This window comes from Mobula birostris, chromosome 8 (genome assembly GCF_030028105.1).
Source record: "Mobula birostris isolate sMobBir1 chromosome 8, sMobBir1.hap1, whole genome shotgun sequence".
NCBI lineage: Eukaryota > Metazoa > Chordata > Chondrichthyes > Myliobatiformes > Myliobatidae > Mobula > Mobula birostris.
The window spans coordinates 4,489,787-4,517,459 of NC_092377.1; the positions used below are offsets into that span (position 1 = coordinate 4,489,787).

Sequence of the window (27,673 nt, forward strand, 5' to 3'; positions counted from 1 at the left end):
GGACTCAGTTCTCTTACTCACACTTTCCGTTCTGGACGCAGCTATTCAGATCGACAGGTTCACAATACACTGCTGAGTCTTTTAAAGGCAAGGAGGATGGAGTATGCTTCATGATCAACTCCGTGTGCTGTGTAAACGTGGCAGTGCTGCCTTAATCCTGTTCACCAGACCTGGAACACCTTGAAATCGGGTGCCGGCCATTTTACCTGCCGCGGGACATTTCAGTGTTCATTTTGGTAGCGGCGTATATCCCACCGCAGGCCAATGTCAAACAGGCTCTAGACGAACTGTGCAAAGTGATCAACAGGCAAGAAACTGCACATCCTGATCCCTTCTCCGTCATTCCGAGGGATTTTAACCAGGCCAACTTGAAAAGGTATCTAAACAACTACATATTGCTTGTAGTACCAGTGGAGCCAACACACTGGACCACAGCCACACCACTATCGAGAGTGCTTACAGTGCTATCCCACACCCACACGTCAGAAAGTCTGATCACCTGGCTGTACTTCTACTCCCTGAGTACAGGCAGAGACTGAAGACTGCAGCACCAGTAGTGAGGACCAAGGAAGTATGGACAAGGGAGGCACAGGAGCGCTTACAGGACTGCTTTGAATTGGTAGACTGGACTGTATTCAGGGATCAGTTTTCGAGTTTCAATGAGTACGTCACTGAGTTAATTAAAACCCATGTGGATGAGTGTGCGCCCACGAGAACTTACTGTACAGTACAAATCAAAAGGAGGTTCGTAGTCTGCTGAAGGCTAGATCTGTGGCATTCAAGCCTAGTGACCCAGGTCTGTACAAGAAAACCAGGTATGACTTGTGGAAGGCTACTTCAAGAGCTAAGGAACAATTCCGAGCGAGGTTGGAGGCGACTTCGGATGCACGTCAACTCTGGCAGGGTTGCGAGACATTATTCCCGACAAAGTGAAACCCAACACCATGAATAGCAGTGACACTTCACTATCATGTGAACTCAACACCTTTGTGTTCGCTTTGAAAGGGAGAATAAAACTACAGCTGTGAGGACCCCTGCTGCACCCGGTGACCCTGGGATCTCCATCCAAGAGGCCAACATCAGGCTGTCTTTCAGGAGTGTGAACCCTCACAAAGTGGCAGGCCCCGATGGAGTACCTGGTAAGGCTCTGAAAACCTGTGCCAACCAACTGACAGAGGTGTTCAAAGACATTTTCATTCTCTTATTGCTACAGTCAGAAGTTCCCACCTTGTTCAAAAGGGCAACAATCATACCAGTGCCCAAGAAGAGCAGGATGAGCAGCCTTAACAGTCGTCCAGTAGCTTTCACATCTACGATGATGGAATGCTTTGAGAGGTTGGTCATAGCTAGAATCAGCTCCTGTCTCAGCAAGGTCCTGGACCCACTGCTATTTACTGATCATCATAATAAGTCTATGGTGGACGCGATCTCATTGGCTCTTCATACGGCCTTAGATCACCTGGACAATACACATACTTATGTCAGGATGCAGCGGCTCTATGTTTAACATGATCATTCCTACAGTCCTGATTGTAAAGCTATGGAACCTCTGTACCTCCTTCTGCAACTGGATCCTTGACTTCCTAACTGTAAGACCACAATCGGTGCAGATTGGAAACAACATCTCTACCTCACTCACAATCAATATTGGCACACCTCAGGGATGTGTGCTTAGCTCACTGCTCTACTCTGCTGACAGTCATGGCAGCTTCAATGCCATCTGTAGACTTGCTGATGATTCAACCATTCTTGGCAGAATCTCTGATGGCAACAAGGCGGTGTACAGGAGCGAGATATACCAGCTAGTTGAGTGGTGTCGCAGCAACAACCTTGAGCTTGACATTAGTAAAATCAAACAGCTGACTGTGGACTTCGGAAAGTTTAAAGACAAGGAAACACACACCAGTCCTCATAGAAGGATCAGAAGTGGAGAGAGTGAACAGTTCCAAGTTCCTGAGTTTTAATATCTCTGAGCACCCATCTAAGTTCTAACATATCGGTGCAGCTATATAGAAGGCAAGACAATGGATATATTTCATTAGGAGTTTGAGGAGATTTGGTATGTACCCTAAAACACTTGCAAATTTTTAAAGATGTACCATGGAGAGCATTCTGACTGGCTGCATCACCATCTGGTACGGGCCGGTGGTTGGATACCGCACAGGATTGAAATAAGCTGCAGAAAGTTATAAAGTTAGTCAGCTCCTTCATGGGCACTAGCCTCTGTAGTATCCAAGACATATTCAAGGGCATCTTATTAAGGAACCCCACCACCCAGCAAATGCACTCTTCACACTGTTACCGTCGCGATGGTGGCACACACTCAATGATTCAGGAACAGCTTCTTCCCCTCTGCCATCCGATTTCTGAATGGACATTCAACCCATGAAAACTACCTCACTACTTTTTTTTTATTTCTAGTTTAGCACTCTTTATTTAACTATTTAATATACATAAATGTATTTACTGTAATTCACAGTTTTTTCCTTATATTATCATGTATTTCATTGTACTGCTGCTACAAAGTTAACAAATTTCACAGCATCTGCCAGTGATATTAAACCAGATTCTGATTCTGGATCTATCAAGGGCCCTACTCCTTGAATATCTGTCGGGAGCCCCAGTTCTTGGTCCATTGTCAGGGCCCCAGCTCCTTAATCCACTGCCCAGGGCCCCGGTTCCCTGATCCACTCTTTGGGGCCCAGCATCCCGGTTCACTGTCTGGGACTCTGGTTCTGTGAGTCACTGTCAGTGACGTCAGTTCCTTGAGCCACTGTCCTGGGCCTGGCGTCCTGATTCACTGTCCGAGGATCCAGTTCTCTGATCCACTGTCCAGATTCCTGTACTCTCATTAAACCTACTTTATTTCCTGTGCTTCTTTCAAACTTACTCTGCAGAGTCTAAAATATATAAGGTGGAGGGAAGAGAAATGTCGTGATGCAGATCTCAAGCCAGAGTATCGACACTGCTCCCCAAGTACGCGACATGACCTGCTGAGTTGCTCCTGCAGTTCAGCTTGTTTTTAGAGATGCTTTATCTTCACTTGTTGCACGTATGTACATCGAAACATACCGTCATCATCATTATGTGCTGTGTCATGTGACCATCACTGATCTTGGCAAATTTTTCCACACAAGTGGTTTGCCATTGCCTGCTTCTGGGCAGTATCTTTACAGATTGGATGACCCCAGCCATTATCAATACTTCTCAGTGACTTTCTGCCTGGCGTCAGTGGTCACATAACCAGGACTTGTGATATGCATCGGCTGCTTATACGACCATCCATCACCTGCTCCTCTGGCATCACGTGACCTGGATCAGGGGGCGAAGCGGGTGCTACACCTTGCCAAGGATGACCTGCAGGTTAGTGGAGGGAGGGAGAGCCTTACACCTGCTTTGATAGAGACATATCTCCACCCTGCCACCCACAAAACATACAATGAACAACGTTAAATCAGATCAGTGGGTATGTGCGGGGCGCAGGCCACAAATGTCACCATGCTTCTGGCACCAACATAGCATGGCAATGACTGACTAAGCCTGACGCGCATGTCTTTGGACCGGAGCAGAGTGAGGAATCCACGCGGTCACAGGGAGAGTGCACAAACTCCTTTGAGACAGCAGTGGGAATTGAACCCGAATCAGTGATCTCCGGCATTGGAAAGGGTTGTGCTAACAGCTATCCAACCATGGCCGCCCTAGGCACAGGCAGCAGGGATCTGGGCTGTGTGTTTACGGACGGTGTAGGAGGGAAGGCTGACTCTACAGGCAGCGGTGGGAATTGAATTCTGATCTTACAGCTAGTGATGTAAAGGCATCGTGCTAACCCTCACACTGTAAACAGTAAGGCGTGACATCAACGATTGTGAGCTCATCAGACTATGGGACCTTTGAATAGTGGGACAGAAACTGCCCCTGAGCCTGGTGTTGCATGTTCTTCGGCGTTTGTATCTTCTGCTCAAAGGGAGAGAAGAGAAGAGAGAACATTTTATTGAGATACTGTGTGGAACAGGCAGTTCCAGCTCTTCCAGCTACACCACTCAGCAACCAGCAGTTTAACCCTAGCCGAGGGGTCCCCAATCTTTTTTTTTTTGCCATGGACTGCTTTTTTATAGGCATCCGTCAGTTTTGTGAGACCATGGATTTGCACCTTGGAAGGTTTCCTGGGCGCAGGCCTGGGCAAGGTTGTATGGAAGACCACCAGTTGCCCATGCTGCGAGTCTCCCTCTCCACGCCACCGATGTTGTCCAAGGGAAGGGCATGAGGACTGATACAGCTTGGCACTAATTTTGTTGCAGAGCAATGTGTGGTTAAGTGCCTTGCACAAGGACACAACACGTTGCCTCAGCTGAGGCTCGAACCAGTGACCTTCAGATCACCAGACCGATGCCTTAACCACTTGGACATGTGCCAACACAAGACCATTAAATAAGGAGTACATGGACCTCGGGTTGGGAACCCCTGTTGTAGCCTAGTCACGGGAAAACTTTTGATGTCCAATTAACTTACCAACCTTCATGTCTTTGGATTGTGGGAGGAAACCCATGCGGTCGTGCAGAGAACGCACAAACTCATATAGACAGTGGCGGGTCTATGATAGGTGATGCCCTGATAATCTTGGCTGCTTTACTGAGCCAGCAGGACATGTGGACAGACTCCACAATGGAAAAACTGGTTTCCATGATGTGTCCACAAATCTCTGCAGTTCCAGTGGTCATGTTGCAGTTATCATACCCAACGATTGGTCAGCCGAAGGACCCATTTCTCTGCAGTCTGACTCTGTAATTCTATGATTGTGGAGGAACTAGATGACAAATAAACACACTTATGTTCTTGGATGTTTAATGTTTAATGAGCCCTCTACTGAATCATTTATATTCACATTGTGGTACATTATTTGTGTTGTGGACATTGAGAGCTTCTCATTCTCTCTGACAATTTCCCATAACTTGTAACCCTTTAACACTCCCAGGGAGCCTCCCTCCACACGCAGTCCTGTGCTGGGCAAGACGAAACATTCTCCGCAGTGAGTCGGTAATCATTCCCCACCCCCACCCCCTGTGTTCCACTGAGGTCTCGCGTAGACCAGCGATTTCTCAAAGCGTCCTCGACCTGGGTGCAGGAACTGCTCTGGGCTGACAGAAGCCCCCACCCATGCCGCATATCCTCCCTTCTCCCTTCTCCCATCAGACAGAAGATACAACAGCCTCAAAGCACATCCCACCAGGCTCAAGGACAGCTAAAGACTATTGAATGGAACTCTTGTATGATAAGATGCACTCTTGACCTTACAATCTGCCTCATTGTAATCTGTCTGCCCGCCCTACGCTCTCTCTGTAACCGTTACACTTGTTATTGCACTCTGTTATGTTTTATCTTGTACTTTCAACACACTGTAATGATCTGATCTGTAGGAACAGTACGCAAGACAAACATTTCACTGTATCTCAGTACACGTGACAATAATAAACTAATGCCAAAAATCCTCTCGGCTCATTGCGGCACTCCTGTGGTCAGACAGCTTGCCAAGTCTGCTTATGCAGATGTGTGCCCTGGATTGACTCTTTGAGCTACAAAAGGTTCTCGGACTTTTCACAGAGCAGAATGTTCAGACAGAGCACAGAACACCGCACAGTACAGGGCAATGTTCCCTCTCATTGTTTTTTTACAAGATGCGCAGAGCAACCATTGCTCTGTGTTACTGAGCCTAAAGAGTGTGCGACATTTTAAGTGAGGTTATATAGGGGAAATTTCCAGCTGGGCAGCTAGGTGGTATTTTAGTTGCATCCACACAGCCTCGACAGAACGGTGGTGCGGGCCCTTCGTCCAATGATATTGTGCCGACCTTAAAACGACTCCAAGATCAGCCTCATCCTCCCCTCCGACAGAGCCTAACGTTGCAGGATGCAACCCAAGCGAGGGTGTGATGCTGAGGCTTTGTAAAGAATTGCTTAGACTGCCCTCGGGGTATTGGGAGCATTTTTGGGCCCCTTATCTAAGAAAAGGCCACCTAACAGTAGTAGTGAGGTCGGAGATGGTATTAAACAGGAAATTAGAAATGTGTGCAATAAAGGAACAGCAGTTATAATGGGTGACTTCAATCTACATGTAGATTGGGTGAACCAAATTGGTAAAGGTGCTGAGGAAGAGGATTTCTTGGAATGTATGCGGGATGGTTTTTTGAACCAACATGTCGAGGAACCAACTAGAGAGCAGGCTATTCTGGACTGGGTTTTGAGCAATGAGGAAGGGTTAATTAGCAATCTTGTCGTGAGAGGCCCCTTGGGTAAGAGTGACCATAATATGGTGGAATTCTTCATTAAGATGGAGAGTGACATAGTTAATTCAGAAACAAAGGTTCTGCACTTCAAGAGGGGTAACTTTGAAGGTATGAGACGTGAATTAGCTAAGATAGACTGGCAAATGACACTTAAAGGATTGACGGTAGATATGCAATGGCAAGCATTTAAAGGTTGCATGGATGAACTACAACAATTGTTCATCCCAGTTTGGCAAAAGAATAAATCAAGGAAGGTAGTGCACCCGTGGCTGACAAGAGATATTAGGGATAGTATCAATTCCAAGGAAGAAGCATACAAATTAGCCAGAGAAAGTGGCTCACCTGAGGACTGGGAGAAATTCAGAGTTCAGCAGAGGAGGACAAAGGGCTTAATTAGGAAGGGGAGAAAAGATTATGAGAGAAAACTGGCAGGGAACATAAAAACGGACTGTAAAAGCTTTTATAGATATGTAAAAAGGAAAAGACTGGTAAAGACAAATGTAGGTCCCCTGCAGACAGAAACGGGTGAATTGATTATGGGGAGCAAGGGCATGGCAGACCAATTGAATAATTACTTTGGTTCTGTCTTCACTAAGGAGGACATAAATAATCTTCCAGAAATAGTAGGGGACAGAGAGTCCAGTGAGATGGAGGAACTGAGTGAAATACATGTTAGTAGGGAAGTGGTGTTAGGTAAATTGAAGGGATTGAAGGCAGTTAAATCCCCAGGGCCAGATGGTCTACATCCTAGAGTGCTTAAGGAAGTAGCCCAAGAAATAGTGGATGCATTAGTGATAATTTTTCAAAACTCGTTAGATTCTGGACTAGTTCCTGAGGATTGGAGGGTGGCTAATGTAACTCCACTTTTTAAAAAAGGAGGGAGAGAGAAACCGGGGAATTATAGACCGGTTAGCCTAACGTCGGTGGTGGGGAAACTGCTGGAGTCAGTTATCAAGGATGTGATAACAGCACATTTGGAAAGCGGTGAAATGATCGGACAAAGTCAGCATGGATTTATGAAAGGAAAATCATGTCTGACGAATCTCATAGAATTTTTTGAGGATGTAACTAGTAGAGTGGATAGGGGAGAACCAGTGGATGTGGTATATTTGGATTTTCAGAAGGCTTTTGACAAGGTCCCACACAGGAGATTAGTGTGCAAACTTAAAGCACACGGTATTGGGGGTAAGGTATTGGTGTGGGTGGAGAATTGGTTAGCAGACAGGAAGCAAAGAGTGGGAATAAACGGGACCTTTTCAGAATGGCAGGCGGTGACTAGTTGGGTACCGCAAGGCTCAGTGCTGGGACCCCAGTTGTTTACAATATATATTAATGACTTGGATGAGGGAATTAAATGCAGCATCTCCAAGTTTGCGGATGACACGAAGCTGGGTGGCAGTGTTAGCTGCGAGGAGGATGCTAAGAGGATGCAGGGTGACTTGGATAGGTTGGGTGAGTGGGCAAATTCATGGCAGATGCAATTTAATGTGGATAAATGTGAAGTTATCCACTTTGGTGGCAAAAATAGGAAAACAGATTATTATCTGAATGGTGGCCGATTAGGAAAAGGGGAGGTGCAACGAGACCTGGGTGTCATTATACACCAGTCATTGAAAGTGGGCATGCAGGTACAGCAGGCGGTGAAAAAGGCGAATGGTATGCTGGCATTTATAGCGAGAGGATTCGAGTACAGGAGCAGGGAGGTACTACTGCAGTTGTACAAGGCCTTGGTGAGACCACACCTGGAGTATTGTGTGCAGTTTTGGTCCCCTAATCTGAGGAAAGACATCCTTGCCATAGAGGGAGTACAAAGAATGTTCACCAGATTGATTCCTGGGATGGCAGGACTTTCATATGAAGAAAGACTGGATGAACTGGGCTTGTACTCGTTGGAATTTAGAAGATTGAGGGGGGATCTGATTGAAACGTATAAGATCCTAAAGGGATTGGACAGGCTAGATGCAGGAAGATTATTCCCGATGTTGGGGAAGTCCAGAACGAGGGGCTACAGTTTGAGGATAGAGGGGAAGCCTTTTAGGACCGAGATTAGGAAAAACTTCTTCACACAGAGAGTGGTGAATCTGTGGAATTCTCTGCCACAGGAAACAGTTGAGGCCAGTTCATTGGCTATATTTAAGAGGGATTTAGATATGGCCCTTGTGGCTACGGGGGTCAGGGGGTATGGTGGGAAGGCTGGGGCGGGGTTCTGAGTTGGATGATCAGCCATGATCATAATGAATGACGGTGCAGGCTCGAAGGGCCGAATGACCTACTCCTGCACCTATTTTCTATGTTTCTATGTAAAAGATGTGCTGGCAGTGGCTGGCACTGGAGCAGGTGCAGAGGAGGGTAGCAAGAATGATTCTGGGAATAAAAGGGTTAACAGCTGGAGCTTTTGTTGGCTCTGAGCCTGTACTTGCAGGCATTTAGAAGAGTGAGGAGGGAAACCTCTCAAATATTAAAAGGCCCAGATAAAGTGAAAGTGGAGAGGATGTTTCCAATAACATGGGAGTCTGTGACCAGAGGGCATAGCCTCAGAACAGAAAAATATCCATTAAGAACAGAGATGAGGAATTTCTTTAGACAGAGGGGAGTGAAACTGTGGAATTCATCACCACAGATGGATGTGGAAGCCAAGTCATTACGTATATTTAAAGCAGAAGTTGATAGGTTCTTGATTAATCAGGGCATCAAAGGTTCTGGGAAGAAGGCAGGAGAATGGGGTTGGGAGAGATAGTAAATCAGGTATGGTGGACTGGTGGAGCTGACGCGATGGACTTATTTCTGTTCCTATCTCTTATGGCATTATTTTTCTCTGAAGAGAGAAGAGGAAGGCTCTGGAGGGATATGGTACATGAGAGAGTGGATGAAGGGTGCAGGAACATCAGGAGGGAGTGGGAGACAGTAAGAGAATGAGAAGGAATGTGCAATGCTGCTGGAGGGGGAATACGGATATGGCCGGACACGGAGGAGAAAGAGAAAGTGACGAGGATTTGGAGGCAGGGTTGGATGTACAGTACAGGGAGGGGATAAAGAGTGTGGGGAGGGGGAGAATTTGTTTAAACAAGGAATTAGGGCGGTGCAGGGCAGAAGGAGGGGACATGAGGAAGGAGATAAGTGAGGGGATGGTGTACAAGGGGAAGGCGGAGATGGGCAAGTGAGGGGAGGAGGGTGCATGGAAGGGGGTTCATTCTGGAGGAGGGGGTCACAGAGGGGAGGAGAGTGCAGGGGGACGGGTTCAATCTGGAGGAGGTGAGTGGAGGGGAGAGGAGGGGAGTGAAGGGAGAGGGGTTAAATCTAGAGGAGTGGAAGGTATGGAGAGCAGGCGTTAGAGTGTGGGGATGGGGTAGAAGTGTTGGGGAGGGTTCACCGGAAGGGAGGAGATTCCTGCCTGCCGATAACACACAACCATTACAGGTCCTCCAAGTCTCCTCTCCACAATGACTTTCAGAATGGGGGGCCGGGGGTGGGGGGGAGCCCAGACCCTGGCAGGTTTTTCTCCTCAGCCATCAGGAATATCGGCCAACAGCAGCGGCTGGCAGTGGGATCTTGCTGTGTGAAGACTGCTGCCATGTTTCCCATGTCACCACTCCAAATTCCATCTCCACTGGTTGTCAGGAGCTTTGAGGTAAATCACAGTCAGCTTTATTAACACTGACTTCTGTCATAAAAGTTGTTATTTTGATTCAGCAGTACAGTGAAATACATAAAAAAACTGTAAATTACAAAATAAATAGTGCTAAAGGGAAATAACTGATTAGTGTTCATGGACCGTACAGAAATCTGATGGTGGAGAGGAAGATTGCTTCCTCATTCATTAAGCGTGTGTCTTCAGGCACCTATGGCCCCTCCCTGATGGTAGTAACAAGAAGAGGGTACGTCCTGGGGGGTGATAGTCCTTAATGATGGATGCCGCCTTCTTGAGTCAACGTCTTTTGAAGATGCCCTCGATGCTGCTGGGGAGTGTTGTGCCCATAATGGAGATGGCTGAGTTTGCAACCCTCTCACAAACAAGAGCAAATCTGCAGATGCTGGAGATCCAGGCAGCACACACAATATGCTCACAACACACTGGAGGAACTTGGCAGGTCGGGCAGCATCCGTGGAAATGATCAGTCAACGTTTCGGGCCAGAACTCTTCATAAGGACTGAAGAGGGAATGGGCAGAGGCCCTATAAAGGAGGTGGGGGGAGGGTGGGGAACCAATACCAAAAATCTTGCACCGCTCTCCGCTTTCCGCAGGGATTGATCCCTCCGCGACTCCACACGTCCCTCCCTACGGATCTCCCACCCGGCACTTATCCCTGTAAGCGTAAGTGCTACACCTGTCCCTACACCTCCTCTCTTGCCACCATTCAGGGCCCCACACAGTCCTTCCAGGTGAGGCAACACTTCACTTGTGAGTCTGTTGGGGTCATCTATCGCATCCGGTGTTCCTGGTGCAGCCTCCTCTACATCGGTGAAACCCGACGCAGATTGGGGGACCGCTTTGTCGAGCACCTCCGCTCCGTCCGCCACAACAGACAGGATCTCCCAGTAGCCACCCACTTGAACTCTGCTTCCCATTCCCATTCAGATATGTCCATACATGGCCTCCTCTACTGCCATGATGAGGCTAAGCTCAGGTTGGAGGAGCAACACCTCATATACCGTCTAGGTAGTCTCCAGCCCCTTGGTATGAACATAGAATTCTCCAACTTCCGGTAATTCCCTCCCCCACTCTTTCCCTATCCCTATGTCACTCTGCCCCCTCCCCTAGCTGCCTCTCACCTCCCTCATGGTTCCGCCTCCTTCTACTACCCATTGTGTTTTCCCCTATTCCTTCTTCACCTTTCCTGCCTATCACCTCCCTAATTCCCCACCCCACCCCTTTATCTTTCCCCTTACTGGTTTTTCACCTGGCACCTACCAGCCTTCTCCTTCCCACCCTCCCCCCACCTTCTTTATAGGGCCTCTGTCCCTTCCCTCTTCAGTCCTGATGAAGGGTTCCGGCTCGAAACGTTGACTGATCATTTCCACGGATGCTGCCCAACCTGCTGAGTTCCTCCAGCGTGCAGAGTATTTTGTGTTTACACACAACATGCTGGAGGAACTCAGCAGGCCAGACAGCATCTGTGGAAAAGATTCTGGCCAGATGAAGGGATTCGGCCTGAAACATCAGCAGTTTACACTTTTCCATCGATGCTGCCTGACCTGCTGAGTTCCTGAGTGTGTGTTGTTTACAACCCTCTGCTGCTTTTCCCGAGCCTGTGCATTGGCTCCTCCATGCCAGTCAGAGTGCTCTCCACCAAAATTTTCCTGAGTCTTTGTAAGACATAAAATTGCTTCAAACTCCTCATGAAGTAGAGCGACTGGTGCGCCTTCTTCGTGATTGCGTGAATGTGCTGGGCTCAGGACAGATCCTCTGAGAAGCTGCCACCAGGAACCTGAAGCCTGTCTCCCTTTCTACCACTGACCCTTTTCCTGAAATCCACAATCAATTCCTTCATCTTTCTGATCTTCAGAGCAAGGTTCTGGCTGCTGCACCACTCATCCAGTTGTTTTATCTCATCCCTGTACTCCTCCTCGTCACCACCTGAAACTCTGTCAGCAGTTATGTTATCAGCAAATCTATAGAAGACATTTGAGATGTGCCTGGCCACACAGTCATCAGTGCAGAGAGAGTAGAGCAGTGGGTTAAGCACAGATCCTCAAGGTGTGCTAGTGTTGATAGTCAGCGAGGAGCAGGTGTTTTATTACCGAATCCTACTGATTATGCAGATTAAATTAAAGTGGTATTTTGGGTTGGTATTGTAATGTGTGCTGAGTGAAAGGATTGTCTTGCATACCGTTCATATAGATCAATGTACTAAAGTGTAATGGGGCAGTACAAGGGAAAACAAAGAGAGCAGAATAAAATGTTACGTTTACACTGCAGGTAAAGAATAGGTGCAAAGCCAGTAAGATGTAGATTGAGGTCAAGAGTCTCTTTTATAGTACTTGATAACAACGGGGTGGAGGCTGTCCTTGAGCTTAGTGGTTTGTCTCTGGGGGGGCTGGTGTTAGTTCTGTGATGTCGCTGGGTTCAGTCAGGGACCCATAGTCAATACTGGCCCTCGTCAGCCATGGCCGCGTGGGCTGATTTATTTTCGGGTGAGCACGGGTCGGAGCTGATTGTTGTCTCTGTTCTGCCTCCTACAGGATGAGAAGAATCAGATGATGACCACCAACGTCTGGCTGAAGCAGGTGGGTCTGTCCTCGTTCTAGCATTTCCCAGCTCACGCATCGCCAACCCAGCATCTCCTCAGAGAATCATAGGCCCACACAGCAGGGAAGCAGCCCTGATGCTAACCAGGATTCTCAACTATGCTAATACCACTTACCGGTGTTTCGCCCATATTCTTCTAAAGCAAGGGTTCCCAACCTGGACCTGTCAGTTAGTGTTAGGGGTCCACGGCATAAAAAAGAATGGGAACTCCTGCTCTAAACCTCTGTTTTCCGTGTACCTGTCCAAGTAGAACATAGCAACACAGAGAGATCACAGTGGCAAATTTACTTCAGCCTGGGGATGCGTGAAGTGATTCACTTTGGAAGATTAAATTTGAAAACAGATTACAAGGTTAAGGGCAGGTCTCTTAGTAGTGTCCGATTTGATTCCTAGGGTTCTTCCAGGAGTCAGGAATGATGAGCAGTCTTAATTCAAAGATTTCGGTTTATTTTAGAGTACAAACAAACATACAAATTCTAAGAAAACTAAATAAAGAATAGAGAAATGATGCTAAAGGGAATTAATGCTAAGGGTTGTAAGATAAAGGAATAAAGAAATAAATACTGGCACTTCTGAAAAATTCATCACTTTTATAGATAAAATAAAGAAAATCCCTTAGATAGGAATGAATTATTTAATAGGCTACATAATTAAAACAACTGCATCACGTGGGTCATGGGCTAATACCTAGCCAATGAAAAATGAGAGAGGTGATAAACCATTAGTTTAGCTGCTATAAGCACTTACCGCCAGTGAGTGTGAAAATACAAGGAGTTTGTTAGAAAGTACAAATCTTATAAAAAGCATTATTTAAAAAAACAGTCATTTCCAATAATAATATAGAGGAGCAGAGGGATCTGGTTGTTGCCTGTTGCTGCTCAAGTCGTACCTGTCTAAATGCATTTTAAATGTTGTTAACACACTTGCCTCAACCACTTCCTCTGGCAGCTCATTCCATACTGACCATTCTCTGTGAACTCTCTCTCCTCTCTCTCATCAATGGGAAAGAGGTGATGTGCATTAACCCCAATTCTCTGGATTTCATGGTCCCCTCTCCTATCCTATCAAATTCTTTCTTCTCAGCCCTTTACCTGTTCCACCTATCACCTCCCAGCTTCTTACTTCCCCCCTCCTCTACCTGCCTACCTTCCCCCTCACCTGGTCTCATGTAACCACCCGCTGGCTTGTACATCTCCTCCTTCCCCTACCTTCTGGCTTCTGTCCTCTTCCTTTCCAGTCCTAATTAAGTTCTCTGTCTGGAGCATTGACTCCTTATTCCTCTCCATAGGTGCTGCCTGACCTGCTGAGTTCCTCCGTCATTTTGTGTGTGTTGTCTTGTTGTCCAGAGAACTGTTTTCATTGGCCAGCCTGATGGGATCTAAACGTCTAACCTACTCTAAGATTATTCTAATCCTTACCTCGCACGTAGCTCTCAAGTTTTCTATCATCCATGTGCCCATTTAAGAGTTTCTTAAATGCCCCTATGTATTGCCTCTACCGCCACTCCTGACAGCACGTTCCACACACCCACCAGTGAAGAAAGAACTCCCTCTGATATCTTCCCTATACTTTCCCCAACTCAGCTTACAATTAGCCATTACTGCCCGACGAAAAAAAGCCTGGCTGTCCACTCACTCTCTGTCTTCGCTAACCAGAGGGTGGTGAATCTGTGGAATTCATTGCCACAGACAGCTGCGGAGGCCATGTCATTGGGTGCATTTAAAGTGGAGGTTGATAGGTTTATGATTAGTCAGGGCTTCAAAGGTTATGGAAAAGGGGCCAAAAAATGGATTTCAGAGAGATAATAAATCAGCCATGATGGAATTACAGAGCAGACTTGATGGATTGAATGGCCTTATTCAGCTCCTATTTCTTATGGTCCTATCACGTTGTATCCCTCTATCGTCACCTCTTATCCTCCTACTGTATAGTCAATACTAGACGCAGTGATGAGCACAAAACAGCAGACTGGTGCAGAGGTTGCAGTGCACTGTGATGTTGTGGAATAAGAAACGTTAAAGTGGCAATAATGGAATAACCGAGATGGAGAGCGAAGAGTCCGAGAACGGGGTTCCTCATCAGGAATGGGATTGGTTCAGCAGTCTGAGTACAGTGGAGTACCGGTGTTTGCAGAGATATGGGAATGTTCCAAGTTGATTTACTCAGTAACAAGTGTCAACTGTATCGCCAATGACACAGTCACCTTTCACCCTCACAGTGACGCTTCACCGCTGACCTCCTGCCAGGTACTGTTCCAGCTCCTTGTAAACTCTGCATAACTCCTATTTGTCTCCTGTCTATTGTAGGAATGGTTTGACTACAAACTCACATGGGATCCTGGGGAGTTTGATAATGTAACCTCAATCCGTGTCCCATCTGAGATGATCTGGATACCCGACATTGTTCTGTACAACAAGTGAGTCTCACTGAGGATGGCTGGGGAGAGGTTGTGGAGAAGGTGGGAAGCTGAAAGGAGGACGGAAATGTAAATGTGGGGATCTATAGAGACCTGCTGATCAATTAGACTAACTTCCTGGAAGGTTCAAGTACAGGCGTGAGACACAAACTGGACATTTGACATTCTAGTGGTAAATAAAACCCTGGTTAGACCACGCTTAGAGTATTGTGTTCAGTTCTGGTCACCTCATTGTAGGAAGGATGTGGAGAAGATTTATCAGGATGCTGCCTGGATTAGAGAGCATGTCTTATGAGGGTTCGTTGAGCGAGCTTTTCCCTTTGGAGTGAGAAGTGACTTGATAGAAGAGTACAGAATGATAAGATGCATAGATCAGAGACTTTTCCCAGGGCAGAAATGCTTAGTAGGAGGGAACATAATTTTAAGGTGATTGGAGGTAAGAATAGGGAGATGTCAGAAGTAGCCTTTTCATGTCGAGAATGGTGGATGCATGGAACCACTGCCGGGGTGGTGGTAGAGGCAGATACATTAGGAGACATTTACAAGACTCTTGATAGGGCACATGGAGGGCGGAAAAATGGAGAGCTGTGTGGGAGGGAAGTGATCTTTGAGGGAAGGGTTAGATTGATCTTGGAGTAGGTTAAAAGGTCGCAGAACGTCATTTGCCAAAGGGCCTGTACAGTGTTGTAATAGTCTATGTTCTGTGCTAAATTGGAGAATCCATGAGCAAGTTCTGGTACACAGATCCCAGTATAGATAAGGTGATGAGTGAAGCTCCCTCTATGCTGTCTTGGCACAAAAAAATGGGTTAGATACGGAGTAAAACTTCCTCAACATTGTCCCATTACATAGTCTCAGGGGAGGGTCAACACAGGTTAGATATAGAGTGAAAATCCCTCTACACTGTCCCATCACACACACCCAGGGCAGGGACAACTCGGGTTAGATACAGAGTGAACATCCGTCTGCACTGTCCCATCACACACTCCCAAGGCAGGGACAACACAGATTAGATACAGAGTGAACATCGCTCCAAGATTAACCTGTCACACACTGTCAGGGCAGTGACAGCACGTTTTAGATATAGAGTGAGTCTAAGGCTAGAGGATACAGCCTCAGAATAGAGGGGTGTCCTTTTAGAATGGATATGAGGAGGAATTTCTTTAGCCAGTGTATGGTACTCGGTCCAAAACATTGACTGTGAGAAGGATCTTAGCCAAAGCGTTGACTGTACTTTTTTCCATAGATGCTGCCTGGCCTTCTGAGTTCCTCCAGTATTTTGTGTGTGTTACTTGGTAAATATGTGAAATTCATTGCCAAAGGCAGCTGCGGAGGCCAAGTCTTTTGTATATTTAAGGGAGAGGTTGATAGATTCTTGATTGGTCAGGGACTGAAGTGATATTGGGGGAGGGGGAGGCAGGAGATGGGGCTGAGAGAAAAAATGGATCAGCCATGATGTAATGGTGGAGCAGACTCGATGGGCAAAAAGGCCTCATTTTGCTCCTATACCTTATGGTCTTCTGGTTGTATGGTACCGGGGAACCATTCAGTAGCCTTATGACAGTAGGATAGAAGCTGTCCTAGAGCCTGGCATTACAGGCTTTCAGGCCTTTGTATCTTCTGTCCAATGGCAAAGGGGGTAGCAGTAGCTTCCCACTGTTGTTCGAGAGATTTGAGGTGGCAGGTTTGGGCTTAAGGAGGATGGAGTTGAGTCAATGGTGAGGAAAGCAAATGCAATGTTAGGATTCATTTCAAAAAGACTAGATCTGCTGCTGAGGCTTAAGGCATTGGTCAGACCACACTTGGAGTATTGTGAGCAGTTCTGAGCTCCTGAGGGAGGATGTGCTGGCATTGGCGAGGGTTCCGGAGCATTTGATGTTCTTGGCATATACTTGCTCGAGTTTAGAAGAATGGGGTGTTCTCATTGAAACTTGCTGACCATTGAATAGCCAAGATAGGGTGGATGTGGAGAAGATGTTTCCAATGGGGAAACAGATAGTGTTAGAGGGCACATCCTCAGAATAGAGGGATGTCCATTTAGAACAGGGTGAGGAGGAGTTTCTTTAGCTAGAGGGTGATAAGTCTGTGGAATTCATTGCCACAGATGGCTATGGAGATCAAACCATTGGATATATTTAAAGCAGAGTTTGATAGGTTCTTGATTACTAAGGGTGCCAAGGTTACAGGGAGAAGGTGTAAGAATGGGGTTGACAGGGTTAAGTCAGCCATGATGAAAAGGTGGAGCAGACTAGATGGGCCAAATGGCCCCTTTCTGCTCCTATGTGGTTTTATGGTCTCTAACCACTGGGGCAGGACAGCTGAGCTATCTTTCCTGTTTGCAGTGCTGATGGTGAGTTTGCTGTGACACACATGACCAAGGCTCACCTCTTTGCGGGCGGCCATGTCCAATGGGTTCCTCCAGCCATCTACAAGAGCTCGTGCAGCATTGACGTCACCTTCTTCCCCTTCGACCAGCAGAACTGCAGGATGAAGTTTGGTTCATGGACCCACGACAAGTCCAAGATCGACCTTCGCTTCATGGACAGGAAAGTGGACCTGAAGGACTACTGGGAGAGTGGGGAATGGGCTATCGTCAATGCTGTGGGCACCTACAACAGCAAGAAATATGACTGCTGCTACGAAGTTTACGTTGACATCACATACTCCTTCATCATCAGGAGGCTGCCCCTCTTCTACACTGTCAACCTAATCATCCCCTGCCTCCTCATCTCCTGCCTAACCGTCCTAGTCTTCTACCTGCCTTCAGGCTGTGGGGAGAAGATCACTCTCTGCATCTCTGTCCTGCTCTCTCTCACCGTCTTCCTGCTGCTCATCACGGAGATCATCCCCTCCACCTCGCTTGTCATCCCCCTCATCGGCGAGTACCTCCTCTTCACCATGATCTTCGTCACCCTCTCAATCATCATCACTGTCTTCGTCCTCAACGTCCACCACCGCTCGCCCAGCACCCACAGGATGCCCCGGTGGGTGCGCCGGCTGTTCCTGGACTTTGTTCCCCGCTGGCTCTTCATGCGGAGGCCAACACATCCAGCCGAGACTTTTGTCAACAGGCAAGGCCTGCTGGAGCTGGAGCTGGAGACAAGGGTCTCTAGCTTGGGCCTGGCACTCTGCCATGCCATGCCATCAGTGACCCCTCACAGTCATCTCTGCCAGTGCCACGGCTGGAATTACGGACCTGGAGAGGGCCCCGAGGTCGAGTCCCGTCCACTGCTCTCTGCCGGCATCATCCGTGCACTGGAGGGGGTGAACTACATCGCCAACCACCTGCGTGTTGAGGATGCAGACTTCTCGGTAAGGACTGGGCGGAAGGGGGTGGGGGCATGTGATGTTGTCACACTGGGGAGTAGGAAGACATGGTGGGAGTTTAGGGTACAGAGAGAATCATGCAGAGACCAAGAGGGTTCGGGTGGGGAGATTCTTTGAAGTAGACTGCATGGAAATGGGTTCTTTGGCCCAGTTTTTCAATTCCAAGCGAGATTCTCATCCGAACCAATCCCAGTGGCTCGCATCAGTTTATTAATTTATTTATTTGTATTTGGAGATACAGCACTGTACAGGCCTTTGCAGACCAGTGAGCCATGCCACCAAATTTATCCCTAGCCTCATTACAGGACAATTTACAATGACCAATTAATCTACGAACCAGTATGTCTTTGGACTGTGGGAGGAAACCAGAGCACCCGGGGAAAACCCATGCACTGTGAGAAGGACATCTTACAGATGTTGCTGGAAATGAAATCTGAATCCCCACGCCCTGAGTTGCAATAGTGTTGTAGTGGATCACCAGAGCTGTCCTATTGTCACCCTGCATACGTGAGCTTAAATACCACAGTTAGGGTATGTGGTCCCAGTCTGTCACTAAGGCCGCTGACCAGCCTGAGGGCAGTTTTGTTCACAGCATGTGGCGGGTGCCCAGTGTGGGCCGCCAGGGTTGGAAGTGGACGTAGATACGAAAGTGGTGTTTAAGAGGCTGTCAGACAAATTAGCAACCAGGGAATGAAGGATGTAGAATGTGTGCATTGAAGATTGGGTTATTTTGAATTGGCATCATGATGAACACAGACATGATGGGCCAAAAGGCCTGTTCCAGTATTGTACTGTTTTTCATTCTAACCAATCGTAACCATGGGATACCCCGGTCAAATCCCACTTGGGTATGTCCTGTGGTTGTGACCTTTCTTCACCTCGAGCTTCACCTGGGTGGACTTGGTGTGTCTGGTGCAGACAACTTCTAACCTTCTCTGACAGTTCTAAAGTAATTGACAGATCACCCATTGGAATGAGTGGATCACAATGTCTTCCTCATCAGCCTGCTTAGTTTGATAGTGTGCTGTCTTAGTTCGATTTTCCCAGGGGTGTGTGTCCTGCCTTTGCCCAGACACCAGCTGACAGACTCTGCTGTTATGCTGCTGATAGAAGACTGTCTTCCGAAGCTGTTAAAAAGTTCAAGAACGTTGTCTCATCATCTTTTACTTGTTTCACTTGTTTCTCTGATCACACGACCTTCCACATTAATTTAGTTAATATTTTCATGTAATGAATACCTTCGTCATGCTGAGTGACTCAGAGTTTAACTTTCAACTTATTAATGACTTTATATGAAAACTATGGACCTAACTCACTGCCCCAGAACCCCATAAAGAGAGCCTTTCCTGCAGTGACACGGCCTCTCAGAGCAGAGCAGGGTGACTGAATCTCCCTTTCCCACTGCCAAATCCGTCACACAGAGCTCAAAGGTTGTCTTCATCGACTATCAGTGAAATGCCTACCACAAGGCATGGGAGCACAATCAGGCCATTCAGCCCATCGAGTCTTCTCTGCCATTCAATTACGCTGATTCTTTACAACCCCATTTTCACTGTAATCCTTAACCCTTTTACCAATCAAGGACCTACAAATCTCTTCATCAAACACAAATATGACTTGTCCTCCACAGCCATCGGTGGTAATGAATTCCACAGCTTCACCACCAGTGGCTCTGGCTGAAGAAATTCCTTTCTATCTCTGTTCTAAAAGCTCATCCTTTATTCACTGTGTATTGATTTGATCTGTGTAAATAGTACACACACCTGCTTTACAGAGGTACAGGTGACATTAATAAACCAAAATACCCCTTTGTTCAGAGTCTGCACCGTCTGTTCCGAGACTCTCCCACTGTTAGAAACATCTTCTCCATGCACAGTCAATCCAGGCCTTTCAATATTCGATAGCATTGAATGTGGCAACCACCCCACCCCACACCCCACACGACATCCTTCTGAATTCCAGTGAGTGCAGTCCCAGAGACATAAAACACTGTAAAATACCAGAGGGATATTCAGCAGCGTCAAAGTCTCTCGTCACCATCACATAACAGGTTAAACTTTACTTTGTGGGCACGTGGCCAAGTGGTTAAGGCATTGGACTAGCGACTTGAAGGTTGTGAGTTCGAGCCCCAGCCGAGGCAACGTATTGTGTCCTTGAGCAAGGCACTTAATCACACATTGCTCTGCGACGACACTGGTGCCAATATGGGTCCTAATGCCCTTCCCTTGGACAACATTGGTGTCATGGAGAGGGGAGACTTGCAGCATGGGCAACTGTTGGTCTTCCATACAACCTTGCCAAGGCCTGCGCCCTGGAGAGTGAAGACTTTCCAGGCGCAGGACCATGGTCTCGCAAGACTAACGGATGCCTTTGTTGGTGTGACTGTATATTCAGGTGACACAGTGGAGCAATGAGTAGAGACTCTGCACACACAAAATGTGAGAAGAACTCAGCAGGTCAGGCAGTATCTATGGTTGGGAATAATTGGTTAATGTTTCAGGCTGAGAATAACACCATGAGGTATATGAGCAGAATTAGTCCATTCAGCCCATCAAGTCTATTCTGCTATTCCATCATGGCTGGCCCATTTCCTTCTTAACCCCATTCTCCTGAGTTCTCCCTGTAACCTTTCATGCCCTGAATAATCAAGAACCTATCAACCTCTGCCCTAAATACACCCAATTACCCTGGCGTCCACAGCAGCTTGCGGTGATGAATTCCACAGATTCACCACCCTCTGCCTAAAGAAATTCCTCCTCATCGCCATTCTGAATGGATGCTCCTCTATTCAGAATTTGTGCCCTCTGGTCCTAGACTTCCCCACTATAGAGAACATCCTCTCCACATCCACTCCATCTCGGCCTATCAATATTTGACAGGTTTCAATGAAATTCCCTCCTCTTTATTCTCCAATGACTTCAGGCCCAGAGCCATAAAAATCTCCTATATGACAAGCCTTTCATTTTTGGAATTATTTTCGGGAATGTCATTTGAACCCTCTCCAATGTCAGTAGATCCTTTTTTAGATAAGGGTCCAGGTCTGTTCACAATACTCCAAGTGAGGCCTCACTGGTTCTTAAAAAGCCTTATCAAAAATTCAAAGATTCAAGGATTCAAAAAACTTTATTGTCATTCTAACCATACATCAGCTCTGCAGGGCAAAATGAGACAGAGTTTCTCAGGGGCAGTGCCTGTTACTTCCTTGCTTTTATACTCTAGTCCACTCAAAATGAATGCTAACGTTGCATTCGCGTTCCTCACCACCAACTCAACCTTCCTAATCTGTCAAAATCCTTCTGCAGCCTTCCTGCTTCCTCATCAGTATCTGCCCCTCCATCTTGTATTGTCCGCAAAGCCATCAATTCCATCGTCTAAATCATCACAGTAACCGTGTCATGGGGTCCATGCCAAAACCATTTAAACTGTCTACTCCCATCATCCTACACTGGGGATCATAGCCTTCCGCACCCCTACCATCCATGTACCTCTCCAAACTTCTCTTAAACATTGAAATCGAGCTCGCATGCACCACTTGTGCTGGCAGCTCATTCCACACTCTCACAACCCTCTGTGTGAAGAAGTTTCCCCTTATGCTCCCCTTAAACTTTTCACCTTTCACCCTTAATCCATGACCTCTAGGTGTAGTCCCACCCAACCTCAGTGGAAAAGGCTGCTTACATTTACCCTAATTAAACTCCTCATAATTTTGTTTTGCTCTATCTAATCGCTACTCAATCTTCTACATTCTAAGGAATACAGTCCTATCCCTATTCAATGTGTCCTTATATCTCAGGAAATTGTAAATTTTCTCTCTACTCTTTCAACCTTGTTTACATCTTTCTTGTAGGTACTTGACTAAAACTGTACTCAGTACTCCAAATTAGGCCTCATCAATGTCTTACACAACTTCAACATATTATCTTATCTTCTGTATTCAGTACATTGATATATGACAGCCAATGTGCCAAAAGCTTTCTTTACAACCCTGTATAACTGTAGTGCCACTTTCAATGAATTATGGACCTGTGTTCCCAGATCTCTTTGTTGTACCGCCTTCCTCAGTGCCCTAAAATTCATTGTGTAAAACCCACCCTAGTTGGTCATAACAAAGTGCAAAACCTCACACTTGTCTGCATTAAATTCCATCTGCCATTTTACAGCCCATTTTTGTAATAGATCCAGATCCCTCTGCAAGCCATGATAGTCTTTCTTGCTGTCACTACACCCCCAATTTTGAAGTCATCTGCAAATTTGCTGATCCAGTTGACCACATTGATATAGATGACAAGCAGTAAAGAACCCAGCAGTGATTCTTGCCACACTTGACTAGTCACAGGTCGCCAGTCTATGACCACCCTCTGGCTTTTCCCACAAAGCCATTGTCAAATCCAATTTAGTACCTTGTCTTGAATACCGAATGACTGAACCTTCTTGACCAACTTTCCACGTGGCTCTTTGACAAATGCCTTGCTAAAGTCCATTTAGACCACACCCACTGCCTTGCCTTCATTCCCTTTCCTGGTAACTTCCTCGAAAAACACTATAAAATCGGTTAGACATGACCTGCTACTCACAAACCATCCTTAATCAGTCCATGTCTATTCAAATACTTGCATACCCGGTCCCATAGAATACCTTCAAATAACTTTCCCACAAATGATGTCAGATTCATTGGCCTATCATTTCCTCGTTTATGTTTAGAGCCTTTTTGAAACAGTCAAACAACAATCCTCTGGTACTTCTCCTGTCACTAATGTTGATTAAAATATCTCTTCTCGGGCCCTGGCAATTTCTGCACTTGCCTCTCGTAGGTCCTGGGGGAACAACTTGTCAGGCCCTGGGGATTTATCCACTCTGATTTCCCTTAGGATAGCCAACAGCTCATCCCCTGCAATCTGTGCAAGGTCCATAAAGCTGATGCCATTTTGCCTCACTGCTATAGACTCTGTGTCTGTCTCATTGACATTCAGCATAAAAAGAAGCATCCCCAGCACAGCTCCCTGTGGAACTCCACTATTCACGGGCAGTCAATCTGAAAAGGCTCCCTTTATTCCCAGTCTTTGCCTCCTGCCAATCAGCCACTGTTTTATCCATGTTAGAATCCTTCCTGTAATACCATGCCCTCTTATCTTGTTAAGCAGCCTCATGTGCCTTGTCAAATGCCTTCTGAAAATCTAAATACACAACATCTACTGATTCTTTGTCTATCCTGCTTGCTATTTCTTCAAAGAATTCCAACAGATTTGTCAGGCAAGATTTTCCCTCAAAGAAACCATGTTGACTTTAGGTTATGTTATCATGTGCCTCCAGGTAACCTAACAATTGACTCCAACATCTTCCCGACCAGTGAGGCCAGACTAATTGGCCGATATTTTCTTATCTTCTGCCTCCCACCCTTCTTGAAGAGTGGAATGATATTTGCTGTTTTCCAGTCTTCCAGAACCATGTCAGGATCCAGTGACTCTTGAAACATCATTACTAATGTCTCCACAATCTCTTCAGCTGCCTCTTTCATAAACCTGGGATGTAGTCCACCTGGTCCAGGTGACTAATCTACCTTCAGACCTTTCAGCTTCCCAAACACCTTCTCCCTAGTAATAGCAATTGCACACACTTCTACCCCCTGATACTGTCAAACCTCTGGCATATATCTTGTGTCTTCCACAGTGAAGACTAATGCAAAATACTTATTTAGTTTGTCTGCCATTACTACTTCTCCAGCATCATTTTTCGGCGGTCCAGTAACTGCTCTGAGCTCTCTTTTACTCTTTAAGTATATGAAAAACTTTTGGTATCCTCTTCGATATTATTGGCTATCTATTTCATCTTTTCCTTCCTTATGGCTTTTTGGTTCCCTTCTCTTGGTTTTTAAAACTTCTCAATCCTCTAACTTCCCACTACTTTTGTTCTATGATATGCCCTCATATTTGCTTTTATGTTTGTTTTCACTTTCCTTGTCAGGCACAGTTGTGTCATCCCACCTTCAGAATACTTCTTTTTATTTGGCATGTATCAATCCTGCCTCCTCCGAATTGCTCCCAGAAACTCCAGCCATTGCAGCTCTGCTGTTCTCTGCTAGTGTCCCCTTCCAAACAACTTTGGCCAGCACCTCTCTCATGCATCTGTAAATCCTTTTGCTCCACTACAATACTGTTACAGTACATTTATATTGTCCCTTTCAGATTTCTGGGTGAATTATATCATATTATGATCTCCCAAGGGATCATTTATCTTCAGTTTTCTAATCAAATCCAGTTCATCACATATCACCCAATCCAGAATAGACTTTATCCTCGTGGGCTCAACCATAAACTGCTCTAAAAAGCCATCTTGAATGCGTTCTGCAAATTTTCTGTCTAGGGATCCAGCCACAACCCAATCTTCCCAATCTACTTGCATATTGAAAACTCCCAAGATTATGGTAACATTGTCCTTTTGACTTTACCTTTTCTCTCTCCTGTTAAGATCTGTAGCCCACATCGTGGCTAATGTTCAGAGGCCCGTATATAATTCACATTCATGTATTTTCACTCTTGCAGTTTCATAACTCTACCCACAAGGGTTCTACAACTTCTGATCCTCTGCCACCACTTTCTGAGGAGTTGATTTCATTTTTACTAACAGAACCATGCCACCCCTCAACCTGTTTGCTGCCCTTTTGATATAATGTGTGTCCTTAAATGTTAAGCTCCCACCCATAATCTTCTTTCAGCCATGAGTCTGCAATGCCCACAGTCATACCTGCCATTGTCTAATTGCGCTACAAGATCATCTACATTATTCCTTATACTGCATGCTTTCAAATATTACACTTTCAGTCCTGTATTCATCACTTGTCAATTTTGTTCCCCTGAATCATCAGAAACATCAGAACTTGCCACAAAAGTTGCATGTTTATTCCTCTGCACAGATGCTGCCTGACCTGCTGAGGTCCTCTGACATTTGTGTGTCTTACACAAGATTTCCAGCATCTGCAGACTCTCTTATGTCCCCAAAATCAGACTGAAATCTGCATTGAAAATTTGATGAATAAGTGAGAAGCAACAGGGAAAGCTGTGCAGAGTCAAGGCCGTCCCACGGGGAGATCAAGTCCCGCTGAATGGTCTCTTCCTGTACATAACCAATAGAGTCACAATCATACAGCACAGAAACAGCCCCTTCGGCCCAACTGGTGCATGCCGACCAAGATGCCCCATCCTAGCTAGTCCCATTTGCTAGTGTCAGCCCATAAGCTTTTAAACCTTTTCAATCCAAGTGTCTTCTAAGAGTTGTTATTGTACCTGTCTCAACCACTTTCTCTGTCAGCTTTCTTTTTGTAAATAAGCTGCACCACAAGTTTTAATAAAATCTCTGCTCTCTGTCCTTAACCCAGTTTGTGATTCCACAACTCTGGAAAAAGACTGAATGACTGAGGTTTTATAAAGCCAGACCACACTTGGAGCACTGCAAACTATTCTGGGCCCCTTATCTAGGAAAAGTTGTGCTGGTATTGGAGAGGCCCAGAGGAGGGTCAGGAGAATGATTCCTGGAATAAAAGGATTAATGTACGAGGAGTGTTTGATGGCTCTGCGCCTGTACCCATTAGAATTTAGAAGAATGATTGGGGTGTGGGCATTCACAGAAAGCTATTGATTATCGGCAGGCATAGAAAGAGTGGATATGGAGAAGGTGTTTCCAACAGAGAGCACAGTCTCAGAACAGAGGGACATCCCTTAAGGATAGAGATGAGGAGAAATTTCTTTTACCAGAGGATGGAGAATCTGTGGAATTCATTGCCACAGATGGGTGGTGTGGACACCAAGCACTGGGTATATTTATAGCGGAGGTTGATAGGTTCTTGATCAGTCAGGGCATCAAAGAATGAGGATGACCCCATAGTAAATCAGCCATACTGAGAAGGTGGGTCAGACTTGATGGGCCAAATGGCCTAATTCTATTCCTTATGGTCTTATGTGCTCACACAGTCCCTGCCACTCATGATTTTATACACCTCTGTAACATCACCTTTCAGTCTCCTGCAGATTAAGGAATAAAGTCCAACCTTTCTTCATACCTCAGTCTCTCAAATGCTGTCAGCAGTCTCTCGTGGTTCCAACTGTGAGAAAAGTGTTTAATGAATGAGCTCCCACATTTTGGTGAGAGCAGAGCCCAGGAGATTAATCCACTTCCCCAGGAATTCTGGACTATCCAGAGTATTATAGCACAGCTCAGAAGGTCACAGGTTCTTGCCACACTCTCTCTCTCTCACTCATTTCTAGGTGCATGAATATCTAGTAGACCTGGAATTTCTAGTCCTGACACTGGAGAAGTTCAAAGCTCTCTATTTAGATCGAGAGCAGCAGATATCCCAAAACTACTGCACATTCCATTTTCCCAATTTCACCTGATTTTTCCCCATTCTCCTCCACCACTACAGGTCAAAGAAGACTGGAAATACGTTGCCATGGTGATTGACCGGATCTTTCTCTGGATATTCATCATTGCTTGCCTGTTGGGAACCATTGGACTCTTCCTGCCCCCATGGCTGGCTGGAATGATCTGATGGTGGGAGGACAGTGGAGCCAGGATAACACACTCCAACCGACCCTGACTACCGTGACCCTGTTCTCCGAGGCAGGGGGTACCTGTGCTCCCAAGCACTGGACACCAGGACCGCTCTCTACACCCAGCTGTTACCAATAATGAAAGCAGATATTAATAAAAATAATTTTAATGTTGTGGATTTGTGGTTCAGTAAAATTTTTATCATCGGTTGATGCTTCTTCAATGTAATGGAATATTCCAGAAAATGCTTGTTTCTGTTGGTCTTCATTAGTCAGAGAATTGAGTTCAAAGTTGCAAGATAATATGGCAGCTCTATAAAACTCTGGCTGGACCACACTTGGAATATTGTGTTTAGTTGGTCACACCATTATAGGAAGGATGTGGAAGTTTGTGAGAGGGGGCAGAGGAGATTTACCAAGACACTGTCCGGATTAGAGAGAATGATTTATGAGGGTAGAATGAGTGAGCCAGGGCTTTTCTCTCTGGAGGAAAGGAGGATTAGAAGTGACTTGACAGAGGTGTACAAGGTGATAAGAGGCATAGATTGAGTGGATAGATGGAGAGTTTATCCAAGGGTGGAAATGATTAATATGAGGGGGCATTATTTTAAGCTGATTGGAGGGAAGTTTGAAGTCAGAGGTAGATTTTTTACACAGCGAGTAGTGAGTGTGTGTTGAATGGGGTGGTGGTAGAGACAAAAACATTAGCGACATTTAAGAGGCACATATATAATAGAACAATGGAGAGTAAAGTGGGAGTGAAGGTTTAGATTGATCTGTATGTATTCAAAGATATAGAGTGGCCTTCTCTTGCCATCCCCCTCAACAGCAGGTTATCACTTTGCATGCTGTTGGGGGGA

At 46.1% G+C, this 27,673-nt stretch overlaps 1 protein-coding gene across 3 annotated transcripts in view; it reads left to right on the forward strand.

The window, feature by feature from the left end:
* The window catches only part of LOC140201118 (neuronal acetylcholine receptor subunit alpha-2-like), a 43,093-nt gene extending 16,109 nt beyond the window's left edge, over window positions 1-26,984 (forward strand). For all 3 annotated transcript variants that reach the window (XM_072264732.1, XM_072264733.1, XM_072264731.1), the window contains exons 4-7: window positions 12,461-12,505; window positions 14,834-14,943; window positions 17,286-18,255; window positions 26,687-26,984. In XM_072264732.1, the coding sequence (XP_072120833.1) occupies window positions 12,461-12,505; window positions 14,834-14,943; window positions 17,286-18,255; window positions 26,687-26,812 (1,251 nt within the window). In that variant the 3' untranslated portion in view covers window positions 26,813-26,984. The remainder of the gene's footprint in view (window positions 1-12,460; window positions 12,506-14,833; window positions 14,944-17,285; window positions 18,256-26,686) is intronic.
* Window positions 26,985-27,673: the final 689 nt, after the last annotated feature.